The following is a 22213-nucleotide window of genomic DNA, read 5'->3' as shown; positions in this document are numbered from 1 at the left end:
CACACACACCACACACACAGTTTTTTTTCTCCTGCAAGCATTCAGGGGCAGGGGCAGGATTAATACCCAGAATGCTCATCTCACTACGTTTGTCTCCTGTCCTGCCACACCGACAGGCACCACATGCTCTTCACAGAAGCTCTGATGCTCAGGAAATCTTCACAGAGTAAAGGAGAACAAAAATGGTGGCAGCAGAGCAGTGGGGCAGGGGTGGGGTTCCTGGCTGGCAGATGTTATAGAATTGTGGCTCATAAGGGTTTCCCATTCAAACAAGACCCTCTAGATCTCAGCACACCTTCAGACTGACAGGTAAGAGGAGCCGGGTGAATGGGTGGCAGCCGCACGTGCCAGTCACATGGCACGATTGCCCTAAGTCCTCTCTGTACTGTGACTTCCAGTGGACAGAGGAAGCATGCAGACAACGGGATATACATGGGATATACTCTTAAAAACCCTCAGGCCTGGTGCCAGCAAGATGGATCCCCAGAATGGAAGGACCTTGTCAAGACACACACACACACACACACACACACACACACACACACACACACACACACTCCTCAGGCCTGAGCAGAAGAGAGGGCTTGTGTTTAAGAGCACTTTTTAAAGATTTATTTTATGTAAAGAGAATATCTTGTGTATTGTCTAGGTATATCACCTGTCAATTACAAGATCTATGGCCTATAGGATGGGGTAGAATAGAAGGTGGGACATCTGGGAGGCAGAAAGAATTCTGGGATAGAGACAAGTGCGGGAGGTTCAACAGAGGAAGACGCGTCATGTGGTACTTGAGCCCAGGTAACCAGCCTGTGGCAGGCAGAATGTTGATATAAAATAAATGGGTTAATTTAGGTTATATCTAGTCAGAGAGGAACCTAGCTATGCAGGCCAGGTATTTGTAAATATATCTTGAGTCTGAGTCTTATTTCTGGGAAGAAGGGGTCGGGAGGAAGAACCAGGACCTAACTACAGTTTAATTTTTAATTTTGCGAGGTAGAGTGTATGCACAAGTGTGCAGGCGCCCACAGAGGCCAGAGGCAAGTGTCAGATTCTCTGGAGTTGGGTCTACAGGCGGTCATGAGCCACCTGGTGTGGGCGCCCAAGCCTGAACGTGAGTGCTCTGTAAGGGCAGTATATACTGCTAACCACTGAGCCATCCTTCCCAAGGGCACCTCTGCGCAACTCCGAGGGACCTCGGTTAGTTCACTCCCCCAACCCCATTCCCATCCCCCAGACCAAGCAGGGCATCGTGGCTCATAGCTGTAATCCCGGCACTCAGGAAACTGAGGCAGAGAGGATGTATCAGGGCTGGAGAGATGGCTCAGCAGTTAAGAGCACTGCACTGCTCTTCCAGAGGTCCTGAGTTCAAATCCCAGCAACCACATGGTGGCTCACACACACACCCATCTGTAATGGGATCCGATGTCCTCTTCTGGTGTGTCTGAGGATATATATATATGATCTGGCCTCGTGCCTTCCCCTTCTGCTCTCCGGGGTCACTCGTTCTCCGTGTTCTTCCCCTAGAATCCCAAGCCACTTCCCACGCCCGGGCACCTGACTTGCTCTTCCCTCTACCTTTCCTACAAACCCGGCTGACTCACTCAGCTCACACAGAGCTCAAATGCCTCCTTCCTGAGGACATTTCCCTCATCCCACCTAGTAACACATCTCACACACCACAAAAATCACCAGCCTCTTCCTTCCTTCCCTCCCTGCAGCCCCAACCCCCCCACCCCACCCCACCCCACCCCATACCCCTTCTGAGACAGGGTCCTCTCGCTAACTTCCTGTCTGGTCTTGAACTCACTATGTGGTCCAGGCTGCTTTTAAATTTCAGTCCGGGACCTCAGCCTCCCAAGTGCCTGGTATTACAGTCCTGTGCCCGCAGGCCCAGCTACCAACCCCGCCTTTCCTGTCTCCCATGTTAAATTATATTTATTTATTAACTGTCTTCCTCCTGTAGGGGTTTTGGAGCAGGAACGTGGTTATTCTGTTTGGTTCTGCACCTCCTAAGCCTTGGGCAGGGCCTGGCCTGGGACCTGTGCTCAGTACATTTTGTTGAATGAATGAAGTAGGATTCCTTTCTCCTTTTCAACAATCCTAGCATCCCAGGAGGTGAAGAAGTGTTCGCGGGGCTAAGTCTGGGTGCCAGTTGCTGAATGGAGAGGGGTAATGGGCTTGAACTTGGACTGAGGAGTCCCCCATATCAGCCTCAGGAGAGACAATTTTATCTTGAGGGAACTGAGGAGATCTTTAAGGTTTGTGAGCCGCACGGAGGCAAAATGAAGTCAATGATTTAGGAAGACTAATGCCTTCTGGATGTGGCAGCAGGAAGACCAGGTAGTCATAGTAACTCAGGACAGGGAAAGGCTTAGGGGAAGAATAGACCTGATTTGGTGGCAGGTGGCGCCAAGGTTTTAACCAAGATTCCTTTCAGTGGCAGTTTAAATATGATTGGCTCACGGGAAGTGGCACACTGAGAGCTGTGGCCTTGTTGGAACAGGTGTGGCCTTGTTGGAGGAAGTGTGTCACTGTGTTCGCTGGGCTTTGAGGGTTCCTAGTGCTCAAGCTCTGCCCAGTACGGAAGAGAGCTTCCTGCACCTTGTAATCCAGATGTAGCGTTCTCAGCTCTTTCTCCGGCACTGTGCCTGCCTGGACTCTGCCACACCTCCCACCGCGATGATACTGGACTGAACCTCTGAACCTGTAAGCCAGCCCCAATGAAATGCTGTCCTTATTAGAGCTGCCTTGATCATGGTGTCTGTCCACAGCAGTGAACGCCTAACTAAGACGCCTTCCCAGGCTCAGAGGTCAGTAGCAAGTGGGTCAGCCGAGGGTTAGGAGAGGGAGCGACAGGCTTAGATTCTGCCAACCCAGCAGACCCAGACTCCTAACCTTCAAGTCGAGTGTGGCTCGGTCATACTCAAAAATACGGATCGCTGGATTGTTGGCCCCATCGACCACTCCAGGTAATGTGGTCTTCCACGGGGTGACCCCGGGTGTGAGGAACATGACGCTTATGGGGGCACCTTGAGGGGAGAAAGACAGCAGTAAGGAAAAACAGTAAGGAAAGAAGAGGCTGGCAGATGGCCAGTTCCCTCAGGATGGCGTACCTGTGCTGCTGTAGAACATTCGGAAGCTGTCGGTATGGTGGTGCCCAAAGAACTGCCCCGCTATGACGCGATGGTGCTTCTGAACCACCTTCAGATACTCCTCGTTGAAGCTCTCTCGGAACCAGGCCTTGTCCTGTGTCTTCTCAAAGAACCCTGGGGGCACGTGGCCAATAATGTACACCTGCAAGAGTGAGGTACTGGGGTCAGAGATGCTCTCTCCAGCCCCCATTTCCACCTTCCGAAACCTGCCCGCGTCCTCCCTCTGAACGTAACCCCAGAGCACATCTTCCACAAACTCTTCCTGATCCTTCAAAGAGTGCTCCCTGATTCCCAGACCTGGGACTGATCCTCCATGACTGTGAGAACACTAGGAGGTCGTGTGCACATCCACTGCGAAATGTAGAACAGAGGCCGAGTTAAGAGCATGTGCTTAGCCAGGGGTAGCGACTCACACCTTCAATCCCAGCACTTGGAATGCAGAGGCAGGCAGATCTCTGGGAGTTCAAGGCCAGCCCGGGGTCAACGTGTGTGTGTGTGTGTGTGTGTGTGTGTGTGTGTGTGTGTGTATGTGTGTGTGTGTTTAATGTATGAATGCTCTATCTGTATGTACATCTGTGTCCCAGAAGAGGGCATTGGATGCCATTACAGATGGCTGTGAGACACCATGTGGGTTGCTGGGAATTGAACTCAGGACCTCTGGAAGAGCAGTCAGTGCTCTTAACCACTGAGCCATCTCTCCAGCCCGAGAGCTTAAGTAAAGGGTATGAATGAGGTTTTGGCCTCTAACTTCAGCTAGGACACCAGCTATACACCATCTCTCTGAGCTTCGAGTTTCTCCTTTGGAAGAGTCTCCACTTGATGGAGCTTGCTACCCAGTTAAAAGAGGGGGATCTGTCCAAAGCACTGCGTGCCTGCTGCTGGCGTGATGAGGGCTCACGAGCACCAGTCACAAAGTCCTCCTGGGGTTTGCCAGTGATGCATGGACTCACACAGGAGCCACTGTGCCAGTCAGACAGGATGAACACACCTTACATCCAGGGTCCTCCTTGGGTACATCGTGCACACTACTGCTATGGGTGTAGTGGCGACAGAAAGACATTGGAACTTGGAGCAAGGAGACTGGGGTTCTAGGCTTTTGCTTACTGTGGGATGAGACCCTCGCAGGCCCTTGAGGCCCTAAGACATGCCGTGTGCTTCAGGACCTCAGCTCACAGGGTGGCTATGGTGGGAAGAAGCCTCTTCCGGGGCTAGGCTGCTGCAGGACCCTCAGGGATGTGAGTGTCCCCAGTGGGGTTGTAAGTCTGTGCCTGGTGGAAGATTTCTGTCAGGAAGTGTCCAGGTGCCCAGGAAGAAGCAGGAGCGCTTACCATCTCCCCGTCCCGAGATGCATTGCTTAGGACATCTCCCAGCCACTGGAACTGCCGGCCAGGGTCGGCCATGCCGGCTGTCTGCTCATTGCTGCTGTAGTACAGATTGGTGTTGAGGACCACAACTCGCCCTGCCTGGCTGGGACCCGGCAACTTCTCAGAATAGAAGGCACCTAGGAGGTCATAGTCAGGGACAGCCGTAAGTGGGGGTGCCTCAGCCACCCTGCACCTCACATTCTGACCTCTTTCCCTGGTGCCCTCCCTTCCCGTAGGAACATCATCTAGGGATACAAGCAAAGGCTCTAAAGCTGAGTTCTAATCCTGACTCTACCGTTCATATGGCTGTGCAACTTGGGAAAAGTTACTTGACCTCTCTGCTCAGTATCCCTCATCTGGATAATGGACTAAAATAATGTGTGGTCTCTACCCACTGCTGTCTTTCTTCCATCCAGCTCTCGGCCCCAGGAGCTGACCTATTCAGACTAAATCGACAACAGGGTCCTGTGCCCACTGTGCTATGGTTTGACCAACAAGGAGCCCCAGCGACAGGAGACCAGGGTCCAGGAAGATAGCAGTCAGGGAAATGTTGGGTTGGCTCTCTCTCTCTAACAGCCATTCACAACTGAGCGATGTGGTCCTCCAGGGACATCTGCCAATGTTCAGAGACACATTTGGTTGTCACACTAAAGATGCCACTCGCATCCAGCAGACTGAGGTCAGAGACACTGCTGAACACCCTACTCGTAGGGAGAATTCTGGAATTTTGGTTTCTTTAAAAAAAAAAAACCATAGAAATAGCTGGACAGTGGTGGCATACGCCTTTGATCCCAGCACTCAGGAGGCAGAGGTAAGCCGATCTCTGTGAGTTCTAGGCAAGCCTGGTCTACAGAGTAGGTTCAGGACAGCCAGGACTACACAGGGAGACCCTGTATAGAAAAAGAAGTAAACAAAGCAACAACACAGAAATATCGAAAGAATGCGCTTTCCTCTTGGTCCCCAGTGGTACAGAGGTGGGGCTGCTTCAGACAGTACACGGCAGCTGTCACAGGATTTGTTGCCTCACACGCTTACGGAGGCACGGTTTGACCAGCTGCAGATAATTTCTGCCATCGTGTGACATTTGGAACGCTGGGAACTTTTCAGAGGGTGCATAAATTCCAGCTCCCCAAGAGTCAGTGTGGGTGGCTGTTGGTCATTTAGGGAGGTTCGCTGCGGTTGGCCAGCAGCCATGATCAAAGGTGAAACAAAAGAAAAGAAATTCAGGGGTTTTCTTAATTCCTCTCTCCCCTCTACTTTCTCGTGTTAGAGGGTAAAACCGGGAGATAAAGGGTGGGAAAAGAACCCACAAAGTAGCAAAACCAGCAACACCTGCTTTTGTAGGAACAGAATAGCTCCGTGGGAGAAGGAACCCACCAGCCAGACTGCAAGGGTAGGAGTTGCCCAGGTTCAAGTCAGCTTGAGCTAAAGCTCTCAGAGCTGTCCTAGGGTTGCCAGGCGAGTGCAGTAGGCTTCTGCCAGTAGCGCCTGGCACCCGCTGGTTAGGATCCCCTTTACTGCTCCAGTTAAGCACGAGGGTTTTGGGAGCTGTCCTAGATTCTGTTCTCAAATCCATTGCCAAGCCGTGGGGCCTCTGTCTCATTCTCTTGTTCTGTAAAATGGGGATAAATTCTGTACCTACTTCAGGGCTTGCAGTGAAGATGAAATTGAATCGGACGCGGCCTGACACACAGAACGTGTCCACAGGGCACAAGCGTCATTAGTACCTTCTTTGAAGAGAGCGAAGGATTCGTTGCTAAGCCAGGGTCTCCACAGCTCTGCCACGTGTGTGTAGATGCTGTTGCTCTGGGCTGGGAGCTGGTTCTTAGGGTGAAAGTCATGATTTCCCAGAGCAGCATAGACTTTAGTACCTGAAAGAAAAGGAAGAAACGTTAAGGAGATATGCAGAAGCGCCGAGCGTCTTCAGCAGCCGCCGGCCCTCAAAGCCGGAGAGGAAGAGGGAGAACACAGATGAGGAGAGAGGCATAGAGAGGCAGGAAACCACATCGGCTAACATCTGGCTGAGCATCACTTAGAATGGGGAAGGGAGGGTCATGAGCTGCCTGGTCCCATTTCCCAACCTTATCCTAGCAGGGCTGTCCTGACCATTTCAAAAGGAGGCCCCTCAGATGATAAAGCAGGGGTGGGGGGGCAATTCTCACGGTGATCAGTTACTTGTGTTCTTATCAATTACAGATTGTCTTGCTTCTGGGAGGAGGCCTGGCTCACCTCCCGAGACCTTAGGATTTTCCCTCACTCGGGTGAGCCAACAAATATTCTATCGCACACCTGCCACGGGCCAGCACGGAGCTAGGAGCCAGGCTCTCAGACCCAGAAGCGAGGCAAAGCAACAGGTAGTGAATAATTCAGTGTGTGAGGCCTGTGTGCTGGGGGAGGGGTAGCCAAGGTGGGGAGAGGAGGGCAGGAAAGTCCCTCCTTCAGGTGACTTACGGATGAGACTAACAGGTGTAGGGAGCCCAGAAGACAGCGTCCTTAGAGACGGCCTCATGCTTGCTTTCTATGCTGTGAGCTGTGCTGGGTTATGTTTACTTTGGTCTTTTTTCCCTGAGACATGTGTGGTCTCACAGTGAAGCCCAGGCTGACCTTGAACTCTGCCTCCTACTGTAAGTATAGACCTGCTACGGCACCTCAAACTCCTTGTTCCTTTCATTTAGGCTCTGTGTCTGGCATGCAGTAGTTGACCAATAAATATTTAACAGTGAACAACAACAATAGAAATTCTTAGAAGGGCTGGAGAGTTGGCTCAGCGGTTAAGGGCACTGACTGCTCTTCCAGAGGTCCTGAGTTCAATTCCCAGCAACCACATGGTGGCTCACAACCATCTGTGATGGGATCTGATGCCCTCTTCTGGCCTGTAGTCATATATACAGGCAGAACACTGTACATAATAAATAAATAAATCTTAAAAAAAAAAAAAAAAGGAATGAAATTCTTAGAAAAAGCTAAGCATGGCAGTGTATACCATTGATCCCAGCACTCAGGAGGCAAAGGTGGGCGGATCTCTGTGAGGTGGAGGCCAGCCTGGTCTACAGAGCTAGTTCTAGGTCAATCAGGGATACACAGAGAAAGTCTGTCTCAAAAAAACGATAATAATAATAATAATAATAATAATAATAATTGTTCATTTGTGTTTAATAATTAATATAATTAATTAGTTTTGAAGTTATTTTATTATCATTATTATTATTATTATTATTCCAGCTACACAAGAGGCTGAAGTGAGAGGACTTCAAATTCACGTCGTGCCAGGGCTACAGATGAGTTCAAGGCCAGCGTGTTGAACTCAGTGAAACCTTGCGGTAAATATTAAAAAAGAATCTACCATCCCACGCTATTGCTGGCTCCAGCAGGCCACAAGGCATCTGCGGGATATATTCACCTCAATCAGCAAAACGTCTCCACCCGGTTTGATTCGTTAAGTTCCCAATTTCCATCCCACGTTGCCGCTGGCTACTCTCTGGGCCCTGCTGCGATCTCACCGTGTATCTAGTTCTCAAGGCGGGTCATTGCCATGCCAGTTTCACTCAGAGACCACCTATCTGGTGGCTCTCCTGCTGCGGCCCTGCTCACATCCCCACCATCCGCAGCCCCCTGTGGTTATGTCACAACTCCCAGTGACCCATTAAATCAAAACTCAGTTTTGATTTATCAACCAGATTTATATCAGTAAATCCTCACCCCACAGAACATCCACACAATAAACTCTGAACCAACTAATATTGATATAAAGCAATTAATAGTGATATAAAGTGCCCACCTAGATAAGACGAATTGTCCTGTAAAATTCCATCCGTTATGAAATATTCGTAATTACCTGTGACCCATTAAGGCCAGACAAATCTGGGTCATCTTTCTCTGCCTCCATCTTGGCTTTTCTTTTTTCTCCTCTCTCTCTCCAAAACTCTGTGCCTGCCTTACTTTTTCACTGTCCAATCACAGGCCTTTCCTTGTCTTGTGCCTGCCCTCACCTGAATATAGACAACAATCTATAAAACCTGGTCTCAAAGTAGGCGAGGGCAAAGCTCTTAGTACAGCGCCTGCTTCACCGAGCAAGAATCCTGAGGTTCAGCTCCAGTGCCTCAGAATGAGGAGGACCCAGTTCAGCGAAAACAAATCCCTGGCGACCCAAGTGCTGATGGGAAAGGGGAGAGTCCTTTACACCGTCCGCTGCTACTGGGAAAGCAAAGGCTATGTGAAGGCTTGAGCTGTCCTGTTCATCGAATGTCCCCGCTTTCCACAGTAGTAGCTCAGTAAGAATCTGTCGATGGACCGAATGACTGAATGAACTAGCTTATCTCATCCTCAGGGCAAAGGCACCATGTCCCTGTTTGCACACCTAGCAATGGGATCACCTAGCTCACGGCAGAGTAAACTTTGAGGTCCTTTCTGGTCCTGCCTTGCCTGCCTCTGTTCTCGGTCTCTCGGCTACACTAGAGAGGCAAGACCAATGTGCCAAATGAATGTGGGAAATACAGGCGCACCATAACTGGAGAAGCAAAACTCCCCAGGTCGGACCTTCTTTCTCCAACCCAGGGCCTGTGCATGGCAGGCAGGCCTTCTACCACGGAGCCACATTCTGGGTCCTCTTGCTTGTTTCGAATGAATTCTTTGACCTCTCTATACTACAGTTTACACCTGCAGAATGGGAATTGTCCTGCCTGGCCCATGTTTTCATTCTCTCTCATATCTTCCACTATGGTCTCATTTTAACATCTCTCCAAATCCCACCGTGGCTGTGAGTAGGCACGTGGCTGTGAGTAGGCACTGCATCATTCTTTAAAGGCAGCACTTTTCCCCATGGCTGTGTCACAGCCAGTGGCACCTTCAACATTAGCAGTTTTAACAGATGTGACATAGGCTTGACAAAATCTGTAATGTCCACGTGTGTCAAGTCGTGACCAGTGACGTGTTCTTTGGTTGGTGTGTGTGTTGGTGTGTGTGTGTGTGTGTGTGTGTGTGTTGTATGTGGTGTGTGCGTGTATATGTGGTATGTGTGTGTGTGTTGTATGTGTATGTGTGGTATGTGTGTGTATATGGTGTGTGTGTATATGTGGTATGTGTGTGTTGTATGTGGTATGTATGTGTGTGTTCTATGTGGTATGTGTGTATGTGGTATGTGTGTGTATTGTATGTGGTATGTGAGTGTGTGTTGTATGTGGTATGTGTGTGTGTTGTATGTGGTATGTATGTGTGTGTTCTATGTGGTATGTGTGTGTATTGTATGTGGTATGTGAGTGTGTGTTGTATGTGGTATGTGAGTGTGTGTTGTATGTGGTATGTGTGTGTATGTGGTGTGTGTGTGTATGTGGTGTGTGTATGTCTGCACATGTGTGCATGAGCACACTCGCCCATGTGGATGGAGGCTTAAAGTGGACGGTGATATCTTCCCCAGACACTCCTCTACCTTACTTTATACTTTTCTCACTGTCATCTTGGCTAGACTGACTAGCCAGCAAGCCCTCAAAATCTGTCTGTCTCTGTCCCCCAGTGTTGGAGTTACCGATGTGTGCTGCTGACCCTAACGTTAATGCCTTTGTAGGGGATCTGAACAGACTCGGGTCTTCATGCCTGTGTGACAAGGCACCACCATCTACCCAGCCCCAGCAAATACCTTCCTATCCATTATTTCATAAGTATTCTAGAACTGCTGTGTGGACCAGAGGAAAGAGGCTCAGGGTTGGATATGAGTCTGAATTCATCACTAGAAAGTGACTACTGACTGCATTGTGGGTAACAATACCTATAGCTGGGGGGTGGGTCAGTAGCCCATTTGATCCTAAGTAGCGACCTTTGCTGGAAAACAGACAAGCCCTATCTTTGTGGAACATGCCAGGCCGAGACAGATAAGCCCAAAGGATCCAGGCATCTTTGCAGACGTTGCTTTCGGTCAAGGGAGGAAACCATGGGAACAAGAGCCGTGCTCAGATAGGAGCATAGAGCCCCACGCTTGCCACATTACCTTGACCAGTTGACTTGATGCCAAGACTCACATTCCTCATTAGGAAAATCATAATAGCCCCTGTCTGCAGTTGTCAAGACAATGGATGCACTGAAGCCTGCCAAATTCTTAGAGCAGTTCATGGTACTTATCACTCAATATATGCATAGCTGTTGATTATTTTTAGCATCATGATTCTGTATGTGGGTCCCAGGAGCCCATGACTATGACCTTTAGAAGGAACAGAGGGAGATGGGGTGGATACTGATAAGCCACTATCTCAGGTTCCCAGTTGGCAGCCTGTGGGCCTGATTGAGCCCCCAAGACCTTGTGTTTTGCATGGAGAATTTAAAGCCACCTTCAAGGGCCAATAGTTGGGGCACACAGACCCTCTTCTCCCTGTCATGGTCCTTAGGGTGGCTTACACACTCCCATTCCCTGCCCACTCTGCATTGCTTGAAACGCTCGGGAAGCACTGGGCAACAGCACTTTGGCCGGCAAGCCACGTCTCCCAGATGCCTGGCAGCCGGATGGCGGGAGGACAGCAGATACAAGCACTAGCGTCAGGGCAGGATGGAAGGTCCTGTGTCAGCCTGAGTGGGGCTTGCCCAGGGACACCTGTGTGCAACTGTACACACCGTGAGATGTAAGTCTGGCGGAAGAGTGTAAGACACAGAAGTGCCAAGCAACTCTTTAGTGGCCGCCTGTGTTTCCACAGGCCGGTGAACTGGGGGGACTGTGTAAGTAAGGAACGATTACTATCAAGCATTTGAAACCTGGAGGCAGCCATTGTTGTCCGCAAAGGTCCTGTATCCCAGCTCTGCTAATGCTGCTCTACCCCATGCTAGGTCCCCCTAGTGGGTCAGGGAGCACCAGCAATCAGACAGAGTCCTACCTGGAAAGACCTCTTTGATGAGGTTGGTCAGACGTTCCACCATCGTCAGCACAGCTCCCTCCCCCAGCCTCTCATTGGGGACGTGTGGTGTGTCATCCCTGTAAAACATCAGTGAGACAGTTGGGACAGGTGCAGGAGAAAGAGATGACAGTGAGTGACAAGGAAAAACAAGCCGCAATGCAGCCAGGCAGGACAAAATTAAAACCCATGTTCTGGGCTGCTACGGGCTCATCTGTTCTCATGGAGAACGGGTATGTAACCCTAGAGTCATACAGGCTAAATAAAAACAAAACATCTGATTTCCACACGTTATCACCCAAGAAACTGCAGCTCCTGCGAGAGCTTTATAACAAACAGAGCTATAAAGAACCTTAGAAGTCATCTCATCCAGTGCCGGTCAGCCCTGCAAGCTCCCAGAGACTTCTCGAAAAATGCTGCACCTGGGGAAGATTTCCCAGCGTCTCTCCCAGAGTCTATATTTCAAAGTGTTACACAATTGTTAAGGGTCCTTCCTCAGAGGTGTCAGAGCCCTTCCCCACAAGCAAGGCCCCTCGAAGGAGTTTATTGATTACTGGGCCCGAGAAACTGAGGACTGGCCGGGCGGTGATGGCACACGACTTTAGTACCGGCACTCCAGAGGCAGAGGATCTCTGAGTTCAAGGCCAGCCTGGTCCATAAAGAGAGTTCCAGGACAGCCAGGGCTATGTAGAGAGACCCTTTCTTGAAACAGCACCCCACCCCCCAGCACCTGCCACTGAAACAAAGAAACAGAGGATTGTCCAGGTCCTCCTGCGACATTGCCATACTCCTCAGGAGGTCAGCCGTCCCTCTCCTTCTGCACAGGGCCCATGGCGTGGTCACTCCCACTTCATAGTGAGGGGGCAGTTAAGAACATCATGAGTTTCATCCCAGCTCCTAGAATCGTCCACTAAAACTGTCACGGGAGCCCCTGGAACTGTCCTCACACCTGGGTCACCACATCCTGTAGGAAGTCCTTTCCCATCCTGCCATGTGGGTCAGGTGCCGTGTGCAATCCCCCCCCCACACACACACACAGGCGGAAAGTTAGGGTCACCAGGCTGACCTGGATCCTCTGGAAGCCTGAAAGCCCTTTGAAGGCCAGTCCCTGTCTCCGCCATCTCAGCTCCCCAGTATCTACCCCAGGACTGAGCAAGCGACAGGCTGATTGGCCACATTCTCGAAAGCCTGGATGTTCACCTAAGATGAGGATTAGGAGACAGAGGAGGTAAGGGGCCCCGCCCGGCTCGCATGTGAAATACGACTGCTCTTACCCTGTCCAGAAAATGAAGTCTGGCTTTGGTTCGATCTCCTTCATGGCATAGATGGAAGAGTTGATAAGGGCCCAAGGAGAATCGCAGAGGTAGGCACCCCAGGGGCCAGCATTTAGCACGGGCTGGGAGCCAGCTGACGGGCACACCCGGAGGGGGTCTTTGGATACCGTGTAGTTGGGGTCCAGATGGAGGTCGGAGATGTGCCAGAACCTCCCTGTGGGAAAAGAGAACCTCCCTCAATGCTGGATGAGGAAGAAGCCCTGAGATAAACACAGGCTCCTCTGGACACCAGGTTTCAAGACAACGTTCTACAGCGCGGCTCTGCCCCGCTGGTGACTTTTTGTCCAGGTTCTTACCATTGCCCATCCCTGTACCCACAGCAGCTGCGTGAGGGATGGGGCCACGTGACCCTCCAAGGGCTGAGCCAGGGGCTGGTTTGCAAGTTAAGGCGAGAAAAGTGTAAACACTCAGTCTGGATCCACCTAGAAACTGTATGGCCTTGGGCGAGCTCAGTCACTCAGAGTCTTTTTCTCTATCGCTAGATCCAGACCCTGCATACCTCGGTGAGAGATAAGGAAAAAACAAAACAAAACAAAACCTGGCCCGAGGGAGAAGGCTTATGCACAAATGAGTTGGGAGACTTTTTTTTTTCTTTTTTTCTTTTTTTTTTAAATATGGAATGCTTCACGAATTTGCGGGTCGTCCTTGGGCAGGGGCCATGCTAATCTTCTCTGTGTCGTTCCAATTTTAGTATACGTGCTGCCGAAGCGAGCAAGAGTTGGGAGACCTTGAACCCCTGGGGAGTATGTGTGGAAATGAGAGGGGATCAGAGCAGAGGAGGATGGACTGTCTGGTGGATGGCGTGCCTCACGTGGGTGTGCTCACCGCGATACGAATTTGGGACTGCAGCATGCACTGTGGGAGGCGTGTTTGTAGCAGTCGTTGACAGGATTTTTGCTCTAAACCAAAGGAATCTGGTGTAAGAGAAAGGAAATAAAAGCCAGCAAGGTGGAGCATGGGGCTGCATAACAAGACTGTCTCTTTGTCTCTCTCTGTCTCTCTGTCTCTCTCTGTCTCTTTGTCTCTCTCTGTCTCTTTGTCTCTCTCTGTCTCTTTGTCTCTCTCTGTCTCTTTGTCTCTCTGTCTCTCTCTGTCTTTCTCTCTCTGTCTCTCTCTGTCTCTCTCTGTCTGTCTCTTTGTCTCTCTGTCTCTCTCTGTCTCTCTGTCTCTCTCTCTGTCTCTCTTTGTCTCTCTCTGTCTCTTTTGTCTCTCTGTCTCTCTCCTCTGTCTCTGTCTCTCTCTGTCTCTCTCCTCTGTCTCTGTCTCTCTCTGTCTCCTCTGTCTCTGTCTTTCTCTGTCTCTCTCTGTCTCTCTGTCTTTGTCTCTGTCTGTCTCTCTCTGTCTGTCTCTCTCTGTCTCTGTCTGTCTCTCTCTGTCTCTGTCTGTCTGTCTCTGTCTCTGAGACAGAGCTAACTTTGAACCCAAGATCCTCCCACGTGAGTCTCCCAAGCCCTAGGACGACTACGGGAACGCACCACCACGCCCAGCTCTCGGTGACTGCATACTGAAAGTAGGTCTAGCCTCTGCTCTTGATCCTGTGTTCTGGGCCAACGTAGGGAGAAACCTGGGGATGACCTCACCCTCCACCACTGATGTAACTTCTTCCTCCACTTCCTCGAACTCAAAACGAACAGCCTGCATCCTTCCCCACAGGAAGCTGAGCCTGAGGCTGGGACCAGAACATGAATGTGAAACGAAAACAGGCTCTGCCTCCTCCCATTCCTAAACCTCTCCAGGTGCTCCAAAGAGCTCGAGAGGAAACAACAACAACAACAAAAAAAGACCTTGCCTGTCTCTCCTGACCTGTGCCTGATTTGGGGAAAGAACCTAAAACTTGCTTACACTAAGGTCTGAATGACTGATTAAGGCGTCTTACAGATGCCCTGCCCACACCCAGGAAGGTTTGGATTACTATGCCCATTTTCCTGATAAGGAAGCAAAGTTTAGAGGTCACCAGGCCTGAGATCCTGTGGCCAGTGGTCCGGATCCTATGGTTCAGACTCTCTAGGGACATAGCTGTCTAGTGAGCTCAGTACCCTACTGCCTTAGACGGGTTTCTCAGTTGACAGCGTGAGCCTACATTTTTGACTTTTCTTACCCAAATGAAATTTTTGTTTATAAAGGGAGGGGATTTAACCTTTCCACACAGATTTCAACCCCTAATGTATTTGAAATAATTCCTACAGGAGCAAAACCCTAAGCCAGGGTAAAGGAATTAGGTGCCCCATTCTAATCAACAGGTGGATGGGCCAGTGTACCTTCCAAGTGCCCGGGCACCTGCTACCTCATGCCGGTGGCCATGTTTTAGGCCAAGCTGGCCAGCCTAATGCAGCAAGATGATACCAACTTCTGTCTGGTGTCCTCGGAGGACCCGGACAGAGACTATTGTCTGGCCTCAAGGAGGATCTTTCTCAGTTAACCACAAGCACCAACCACTTGGTCTCTCTGCTATCGGCCACAGTGAACGTTTCTTCATTCCACAAAGTCCTGGCCAGTGGTAAGGCCAGGCTAGTTGTCAGTAAGTAGTAAAAATGAAACTACACCCAGCGGCCCCAGCACTTCTGACCAGGGTGTGTGTGTGTGTGTGTGTGTGTGTGTGTGTGTGTGTGTGTGTGTGTTGCTGTAAACCAAACTAGCCCTCTCCCCACTGCCTTGTTTTGAGAAAAATCTGCTCAGATGGGGTGATTGTCCCCCATTCAGTCTTCCAAGTAGCTGGTACAAAAGGTGTGTGCTACCACTAAGCAGATGAAATAAAGATTCTTTTTTTTTTTTTTTTTTTTTTTTTTTTTTTTTTTTTTTTGAGGGAGTTAGGGGATGGATGGGGTTTTAAGACAGGGCTTTTCTTTGGAGCTCTGACTGTCCTGGAACTCACTCTGTAGCCCAGGCTGGCCTTGAACTCAGAGATCTGCCTGCTTCTGCCTCCTGAATGCTAGGATTAAAGGCCTGCACCAACACCACCTCCCTGAAGTAAAAAAAAAAAACTATATATTTCACACTGTAGCTGTCTTCAGACACACTAGAAGAGGGCATTAGATCCATTTACAGATGGTTGGGAGCCACCATATGGTTTGCTGGAATTTGGACCCAGGACCTCTGGGAGAGCAGTCAGTACTCTTAACCGCTGAGCCATCTCTCCAGCTCTGTAATTAATGAAATCTTAAAAAAGCAAGGTCAAGGATCTTGTTAGGATTCAGATGCTTTATACAGACTTACACTGTTTGAATAGGAACAAACCATTCACTTGAGCTATTAAAAAGGAAAGCCGCTATGTTACGCAGTGGCCAACACCTGTAATCCTAGCACTCAGGAGACTAAGAAAGACCACACACAACTGGAGGCCAGCCTGGTCTACATACTGATTTCCAGGCTAGCCGGGCCACATTCCAAGGCCCTGTCTCAAACCAACAAAAAAATAAGCCAAGCTTGGCTACTACTTGTGAGTCATTGTGGCTCGCTAATATTATTAATTAAGTGGTATGGGTACAAGCAAACTTGGCATGGAGTTCGATGAGAAGCTGAGAGCACAAGCCTCGGTAGGTAGGAATTCTAGATTTATCGCTCACTTGCTGCATGGACAAGGGTGGCTTTTCTCCGGTCTGTCTCTGCTAAGCAGCTCAGATGTGAAGACAGCGTCTGGAGGTGGGGGTAGGATAAACGCAGCAAGTGGGAAAGAGTCAGTTACTTTGTATCCAGCCTTTGAGCGGGTCTGACAGCCTTCCTCTCACTACAGAAAGGACAAGTCCTGCCCACCCAGCGTGTCTCCTTGGGACAGTCCTCTGCATGTAATGAGGCATATTTGAAGGAGGACAACAGAAAGACTGATTTTGTCTTATTCTGGTTGGGCCTACAGACCCAGCCATCCCACGTTCATTCTGAAAGTTTAGACCGGTAAAATGACAGAGCAGGTGAGGCACTTGCCACCAAGCCTGAAGACCTGGAGACCAATCTCTAGGACCCAAAAATGGTCCCCTGACAGCCACAGGCATGCCATGGCACATATGTGTACACACGCGTATAAATAATAAGTATAATTTCCTTAAATACTTATTTATTTCAAGTATGTGGGTACACTGTCTCTGTCTTCAGACACGCCAGAAGAGGGCATCAGATCCCATTACAGATGGTTGTGAGCCACTATGTGGTTGCTGGGATTTGAACTCAGGACCTTTGGAAGGACAGTGTTCTTAACCACTGAGCCATCTCTCCAGCCCAAGTATAATTTTTAAAAGAAAAATAGAATAAATCTTTAAAAAAGAAACAAAAAGAAAAACAGAAAAAGTTGGGAAGTGATGGCTCACACCTTTAATCCCTGCACTTAGGAGGCAGAGGCAGGCAGATCTCTGTGAGTTCAAGGCCAGCCTGCTCTGAAAAAGAAAGTTTGTTTGGCTCAGTTCAGCTCAGCTCCTGGTCCTCCTCCTGTCGACCCACAGTGCCCCAAACTCCTTTATTCATTATTGATCATAGACCCAGAGCCCAGGGTCAAGTAAAACATCTATGACCTAAAAAAGAAAATAGAAACTACTCTATCAAAACTAAAATTTCATTTCAAAAACAATATTTAAAAATTCATTGAAGCCATAAATAATGTGGGATAGGTTAATTGTTTGTTTATTTTGAGACAGGGTCTCACTGTGTAGCCCTGGCTGACCTGGAACTTACTCCGTAAAACTCAGAAATCTGCCTGCCTCTGTGCCCTCCGCCTGCCTCTGTACCCTGAGTGCTGAGATCAAAGGCCGGCACCACCACACCCGGCCACCATTGCTATCTTTTTTTTTTTTTCATTTTATTTATTATGTATACATCATACAGCTTTCTGCCTGCATGTATGCACGTGCAGGCCAGAAGAGGGCACCAGACCTGATTACAGTTGGTTGTGAGCCACCATGTGGTTGCTGGGAGTTGAACTCAGGACCTCTGGAAGAGCAGACAGTGCTCTTAACCTCTGAGCCACCTCTCCAGCCCCACCATTGCTATCTTGATCCCGCCCGCCAGAGCCAAGTGTTGGGATTACAAAAGGCGAGGCCAGTTTAATTCTTTCATCAAATTGTCTTAATTACATTACTCGTTTGTTTTGTTTATCAGTGTTTGTGTGTGCCACAGTACATGGGTGGTGGTCGAAGGACCACTCTCAGGAGTCTCCTTCCACCATGTGGATCCCCAGGATTGAACCCTGGTCCTCAGGATCAGAGACAAAGACCTTTTAACCCGGGGTCATTTTATCTGCCCCTTATTTACATTTACGTGTGTGTGTGTGTGTGTGTGTGTGTGTGTGTGTGTGTGTGTGTGTATGTGTGTACACACGACAGAGGATATGGAAATATGGAGAGGCCACAGGACAACTTGCAGAAATTGGCTATCTCCGTTCACCGTGTGGGTCCAGACTCAGTTCAGGTTAACAATAAACAAATTTACCCTCAGCCATCTTGCTGACTCCCCTTAAGCTTTCTTAGCACTTCACCATGCACAAGCAGGGCCTCCCTAACAAATGCCTAACACTTTAGTTTACTTTATTCTTCCAAGTATGTGTGTGTGTGTGCATGACTTCATCAGCACCACATGCTTGCCGGAAGCTGTCAAGACCAAAAGACAGAGCGTCTCCCCTTGAACTGGACTTACCAATGGTTGTGAGCTGCCATGTGAGTGGTTAAGCTCTCCAGCCCCTTAACAATCGCATTTAAACCCCCCTCTACTGTCACCCCACTTTCAGATCATGAAAGGGGCTCATGGTCACATAGGTCTTCTAAGGTAAATGTCACACCAGTGACTCTGGCCTCAGTGACTCTGAGGCAGGGGGCTGTTTTGGAATCGGGGAAACCACACACCTTTGTTTAGGAAGTCAGGCGCATCCACACAGGCAGTGGTGATTTGAACCAGGAACTTCCCTAGCTGAGCCTCAGTTTCCTCATTGGGAAAGCAAGCATGAGAAAGCCCAGAGAAAAGGGATACAGATAAAAGTCCTCTCCCGAGAAGCCTGGAGTAAGGGTAGGAATGGGGACTAAGATATCAACCAGCCTTAGAACCCATTGCCATGGCCACACTAGCTCAGAAAGTGGACCTTCCCCTCCTTCTCCTCCCTTCTCCTCCCTTCTCCTCCCTTCCCCTCCTTTCCTTTCCCTTCCCCTTCTTTCCCCTCCCTTCCCCTCTCTTCCCCTTCCTTCACCTCCTTCACCTCCTTCCCCTTCCTTCCCCTTCCTTCCCCGCCATTCCCCTTAGCCCGTTTCCTACAGTGGAAGATGATAACACTGCACAAGGTTCCTCCACGACTCTAGCCCCTGATTCCATATCTGTCGTCACCATGTGTAACCCACACCACAAAGTGCCCCTGCTCCAGCTTCAGTCCTCTGCTGTTGACACTCAGCAATGATCTAAAGGATGTCCCGGGCAGACAAGATGGCCCAGCGCGTAGACACTTGCTGCCAACCCTGAATACCTGTGTTCAATCCTAGGGATGTACACGGTGGGCAGAGAGAAATGAGCTTTGTAAGTTGTCTTTTGACTTCTACATGTGCGCCCTGACCCAAATGTGTACACACACATCCCGAATCAACAAACGTAGTAAAAACTTAAGTACCTCACCTGTAATTCCTTCTCTATAAACTAAGACTTGAGGTAAACAGGGCAGTGGTGCCCCATGCTTTTAGTCCCAGCTGATTATATATACATAATTTTTTTTTTAAATCAAGACTTTTCTTTTTTCATTTTCAAGTAAGTTTTAAAGAGATGGTTTTTCAAGAACCTAGTGCCATGTCTAGGATCACTGAAAATGCTCAACAACTGTTAACGACTTCCCTAATGGGCTACTCCCGCAAGTACCACAGTATACACAGGGCTCAGCTGGACAGCCTGGGTTCAGGCCAGACTCAGCAGCTGTGTAACCCTGGGATAGTTACTCTCTCAAGTTCAGTTTGTCTGGGTAAAATGGAGATAACAATACTTCACAAGCTAAGTTGTTGTGAAGGTATTCCGTAAAAAAAAAATCATGTGCACGGGGGCTGGAGAGATGGCTCAGTGGTTAAGAGCACTGGCTGCTTTCACAGAGGACCCAGGTTCAATTCCCCAGCACCCACAACTGCCTTTAACTCCAGTCCCAGAGCATCAGATGGCCTCTTCTGGCCTCCACAGGGCAGCAGGCACACATGTGCATACATGTAGGGAAAACACGCATGTAAAACAATAAACTTCCTTCAGCAGTGGCTTGCAGATCTTTCGGACAACACCTACCTCCTTTTCTGAGCTGTAATTCAAAAAGCAAGCATAACTTTTGACTGGCGTGCCGCACACCTTCAATTCCAACTCTTGACAGAGCCGGCGGATCTCTAAGTACAAAGCCAGATTGATCTACATAGCAAGTTCTAGGCTAGCCAGGGCTACACAGTGAGACTATGTCTCAAAAAAGCCTTCAAGGTCACCTTGGACTACTATATCTTTAAAAAAAAAAAAAAAAAAAAAAAAAAAACGGGGGCTGGAGAGATGGGTCAGTGGTTAAGAGCACTGTCTGGGGGTTGGGGATTTAGCTCAGTGGTAGAGCACTTGCCTAGCAAGCGCAAGGCCCTGGGTTCGGGTCCCCAGCTCTGAAAAAAGAAAAAAAAAAAAAAAAAAAAAAGCACTGTCTGCTCTTCCAAAGGTCCTGAGTTCAAATCCCAGCAACCACATGGTGGCTCACAACCATCTGTAATGGGATCTAATGCCCTCTTCTGGTGTGCATGAAGACAGTGACAATGTACTTATATATAATAAATAAATCTAAAAAATAAAAAATAAATGGATTATCATTCCCTCGCAGCTGAGGGAATATTTCTTCCTTGATGGGCTTTTAACCAATGCTTTCGTTTTTATGATTTTTGGGGTTTGGTTTGGCTTTTTTACATGTATCTATTGGGTGGACAGACACCACAGAAGACAATTTGCAGAAATAGATTTTTCTCTTTCCACCATGGGTTTGGGGAACTGGACCTCCGGTTGTCAGTCTCAGTGGCAACGTTTTGTGTTTCTTTGCTAGAGTCCCGGAGATGGAACCCACTCATTTGAACAACCACTGTACCACAGAGCTACACCTGAGCCTTCAATCAGAGTGTCCTGATTGAGTTCGGGAACCTTCCGGCCACCTGCTTCCTCTTAGTGGCTGGCTTTCATGTACTAGATCCTTAGCCAACTCTGTCCCTCTGGCAAGCCTGTGTCCTGCCCCTGGCGGGCTGCTACTCCCACTTAAAATCCCCTGGCACAAGGAGACTTTTCGGTGTGGTTCTGCTTGTGGAACAATGTTTCACATATCCTAGGCTGCCCTTGAACTGGGTCCACCGCCCGAGCTACACCACACAAACACCTTGATGGCTAACTCTCCGCACTTTAACCTTTAAATTACTTTCCTTTTTCAGCCTTGTTCCCTGAGCGTCCCGGGCAGCCCAGACCCCACCCCCCAGTTCCTAGTAGGAAACAAAGATCAAGCAGGATTTCCCGCAGCCCTACCTAATTCAGCCCCTGCGACTCCCCAGGGAGCCAGGAATATCAGCCACCCGAGCAGCGTCATCCTCTGGAGATCACCCCACGGCGGCTGAAGCTCCTCCAGGTCTGTCCGCTCCTCAGGTTCCCACCAGCGTGTGGCTAGACACGTGTCTGAGCAGAACTTCCCGTTCGGCTGCTACCAGTGTTCCAAGTTATCCTTGGCGGATGGCTGCTCTTGCTTTACCTCCCTTGCCCAGAAGGGCGTGCGCTTGATTGGAGGAGGGACGCACCAGTGAGCGCTGGAATCTTTTGCAGGTCTCTGTGGAAACCGCATCTGTGTTGCAAGATGTTGTGTTAGAGAGTCCCCGACCTTTCGAGAGAAAGACAGAAGTCCTGGGAGCAAAATGATACGATCTTTGAGGTGTGCTTTAAAGTTGTCTAATCAAATGGAAGGCATTTCAGTTCGGTCAGCCTCCTTTTTTTTAAAAAACTTATTTATTATAAGTACACTGCGTTTGTCATCAGACACACCATTAGAGGGTATCTGATCACATTACAGATGGTTGTGAGCCACCATGTGGCTGCTGGGAATTGAATTTAGGACCTCTGGAAGAGCAGTCAGTGCTCCTAACCACTGAGCCATCCCTCCAGCCCCACACTGACTGATTCACAGTCACACTCCCACGCCCAACGAGCTTGAACTTGATGAACAAAGGAGAAAACAGGTTGTGTGGGGGTGGAAGGGGAGTGTTAGTGAGGCAGGAGGAAGAGTGGAGAGGGAATAGAGTTGCCAGGGAGTTGTGATGGGGGCGTCTAAGGCTCTGAAGCAGGCAGGAGGCAGGCTGTGCTTAGGTGTTTGAGCTGGGAGCTTTGGAGAGACAGGAAGAGAATGAGAGGCAAGATTGGGGCTGGAGAGGGGGCTCGGCAGTTACAGCACTTGCTGGTCTAGCACAGGACTCAGGTTTGATTTCCATCCATTGGAGGTTCACAGTTCCAGGTCATCCGGTGCCCTCTTCTTGCCTCCAAAGTACCAAACACACACACACACA

At 49.4% G+C, this 22213-nt stretch overlaps 1 protein-coding gene and 1 non-coding gene across 2 annotated transcripts in view; both read right to left on the bottom strand.

The window, feature by feature from the left end:
* Positions 1-21444, bottom strand: part of Smpdl3b (sphingomyelin phosphodiesterase acid like 3B) — a 22768-nt gene extending 1324 nt beyond the window's left edge. The window contains exons 1-7 of the mRNA XM_032896690.1: positions 21189-21444; positions 12663-12876; positions 11371-11468; positions 6244-6387; positions 4481-4653; positions 3114-3294; positions 2896-3029 (exon numbers count right to left, since the gene is read on the bottom strand). Coding sequence (XP_032752581.1) covers positions 2896-3029; positions 3114-3294; positions 4481-4653; positions 6244-6387; positions 11371-11468; positions 12663-12876; positions 21189-21249 — 1005 coding nt within the window. The 5' untranslated portion in view covers positions 21250-21444. The remainder of the gene's footprint in view (positions 1-2895; positions 3030-3113; positions 3295-4480; positions 4654-6243; positions 6388-11370; positions 11469-12662; positions 12877-21188) is intronic.
* Positions 13331-13437, bottom strand: LOC116890336. Its single transcript, XR_004386558.1, has one exon. It is a non-coding gene; the product is annotated as a U6 spliceosomal RNA (small nuclear RNA).
* Positions 21445-22213: the final 769 nt, after the last annotated feature.

Source organism: Rattus rattus, chromosome 1, assembly GCF_011064425.1.
Source record: "Rattus rattus isolate New Zealand chromosome 1, Rrattus_CSIRO_v1, whole genome shotgun sequence".
Classification (NCBI taxonomy): domain Eukaryota; kingdom Metazoa; phylum Chordata; class Mammalia; order Rodentia; family Muridae; genus Rattus; species Rattus rattus.
This window is presented reverse-complemented; position numbering and strand designations above follow the sequence as displayed.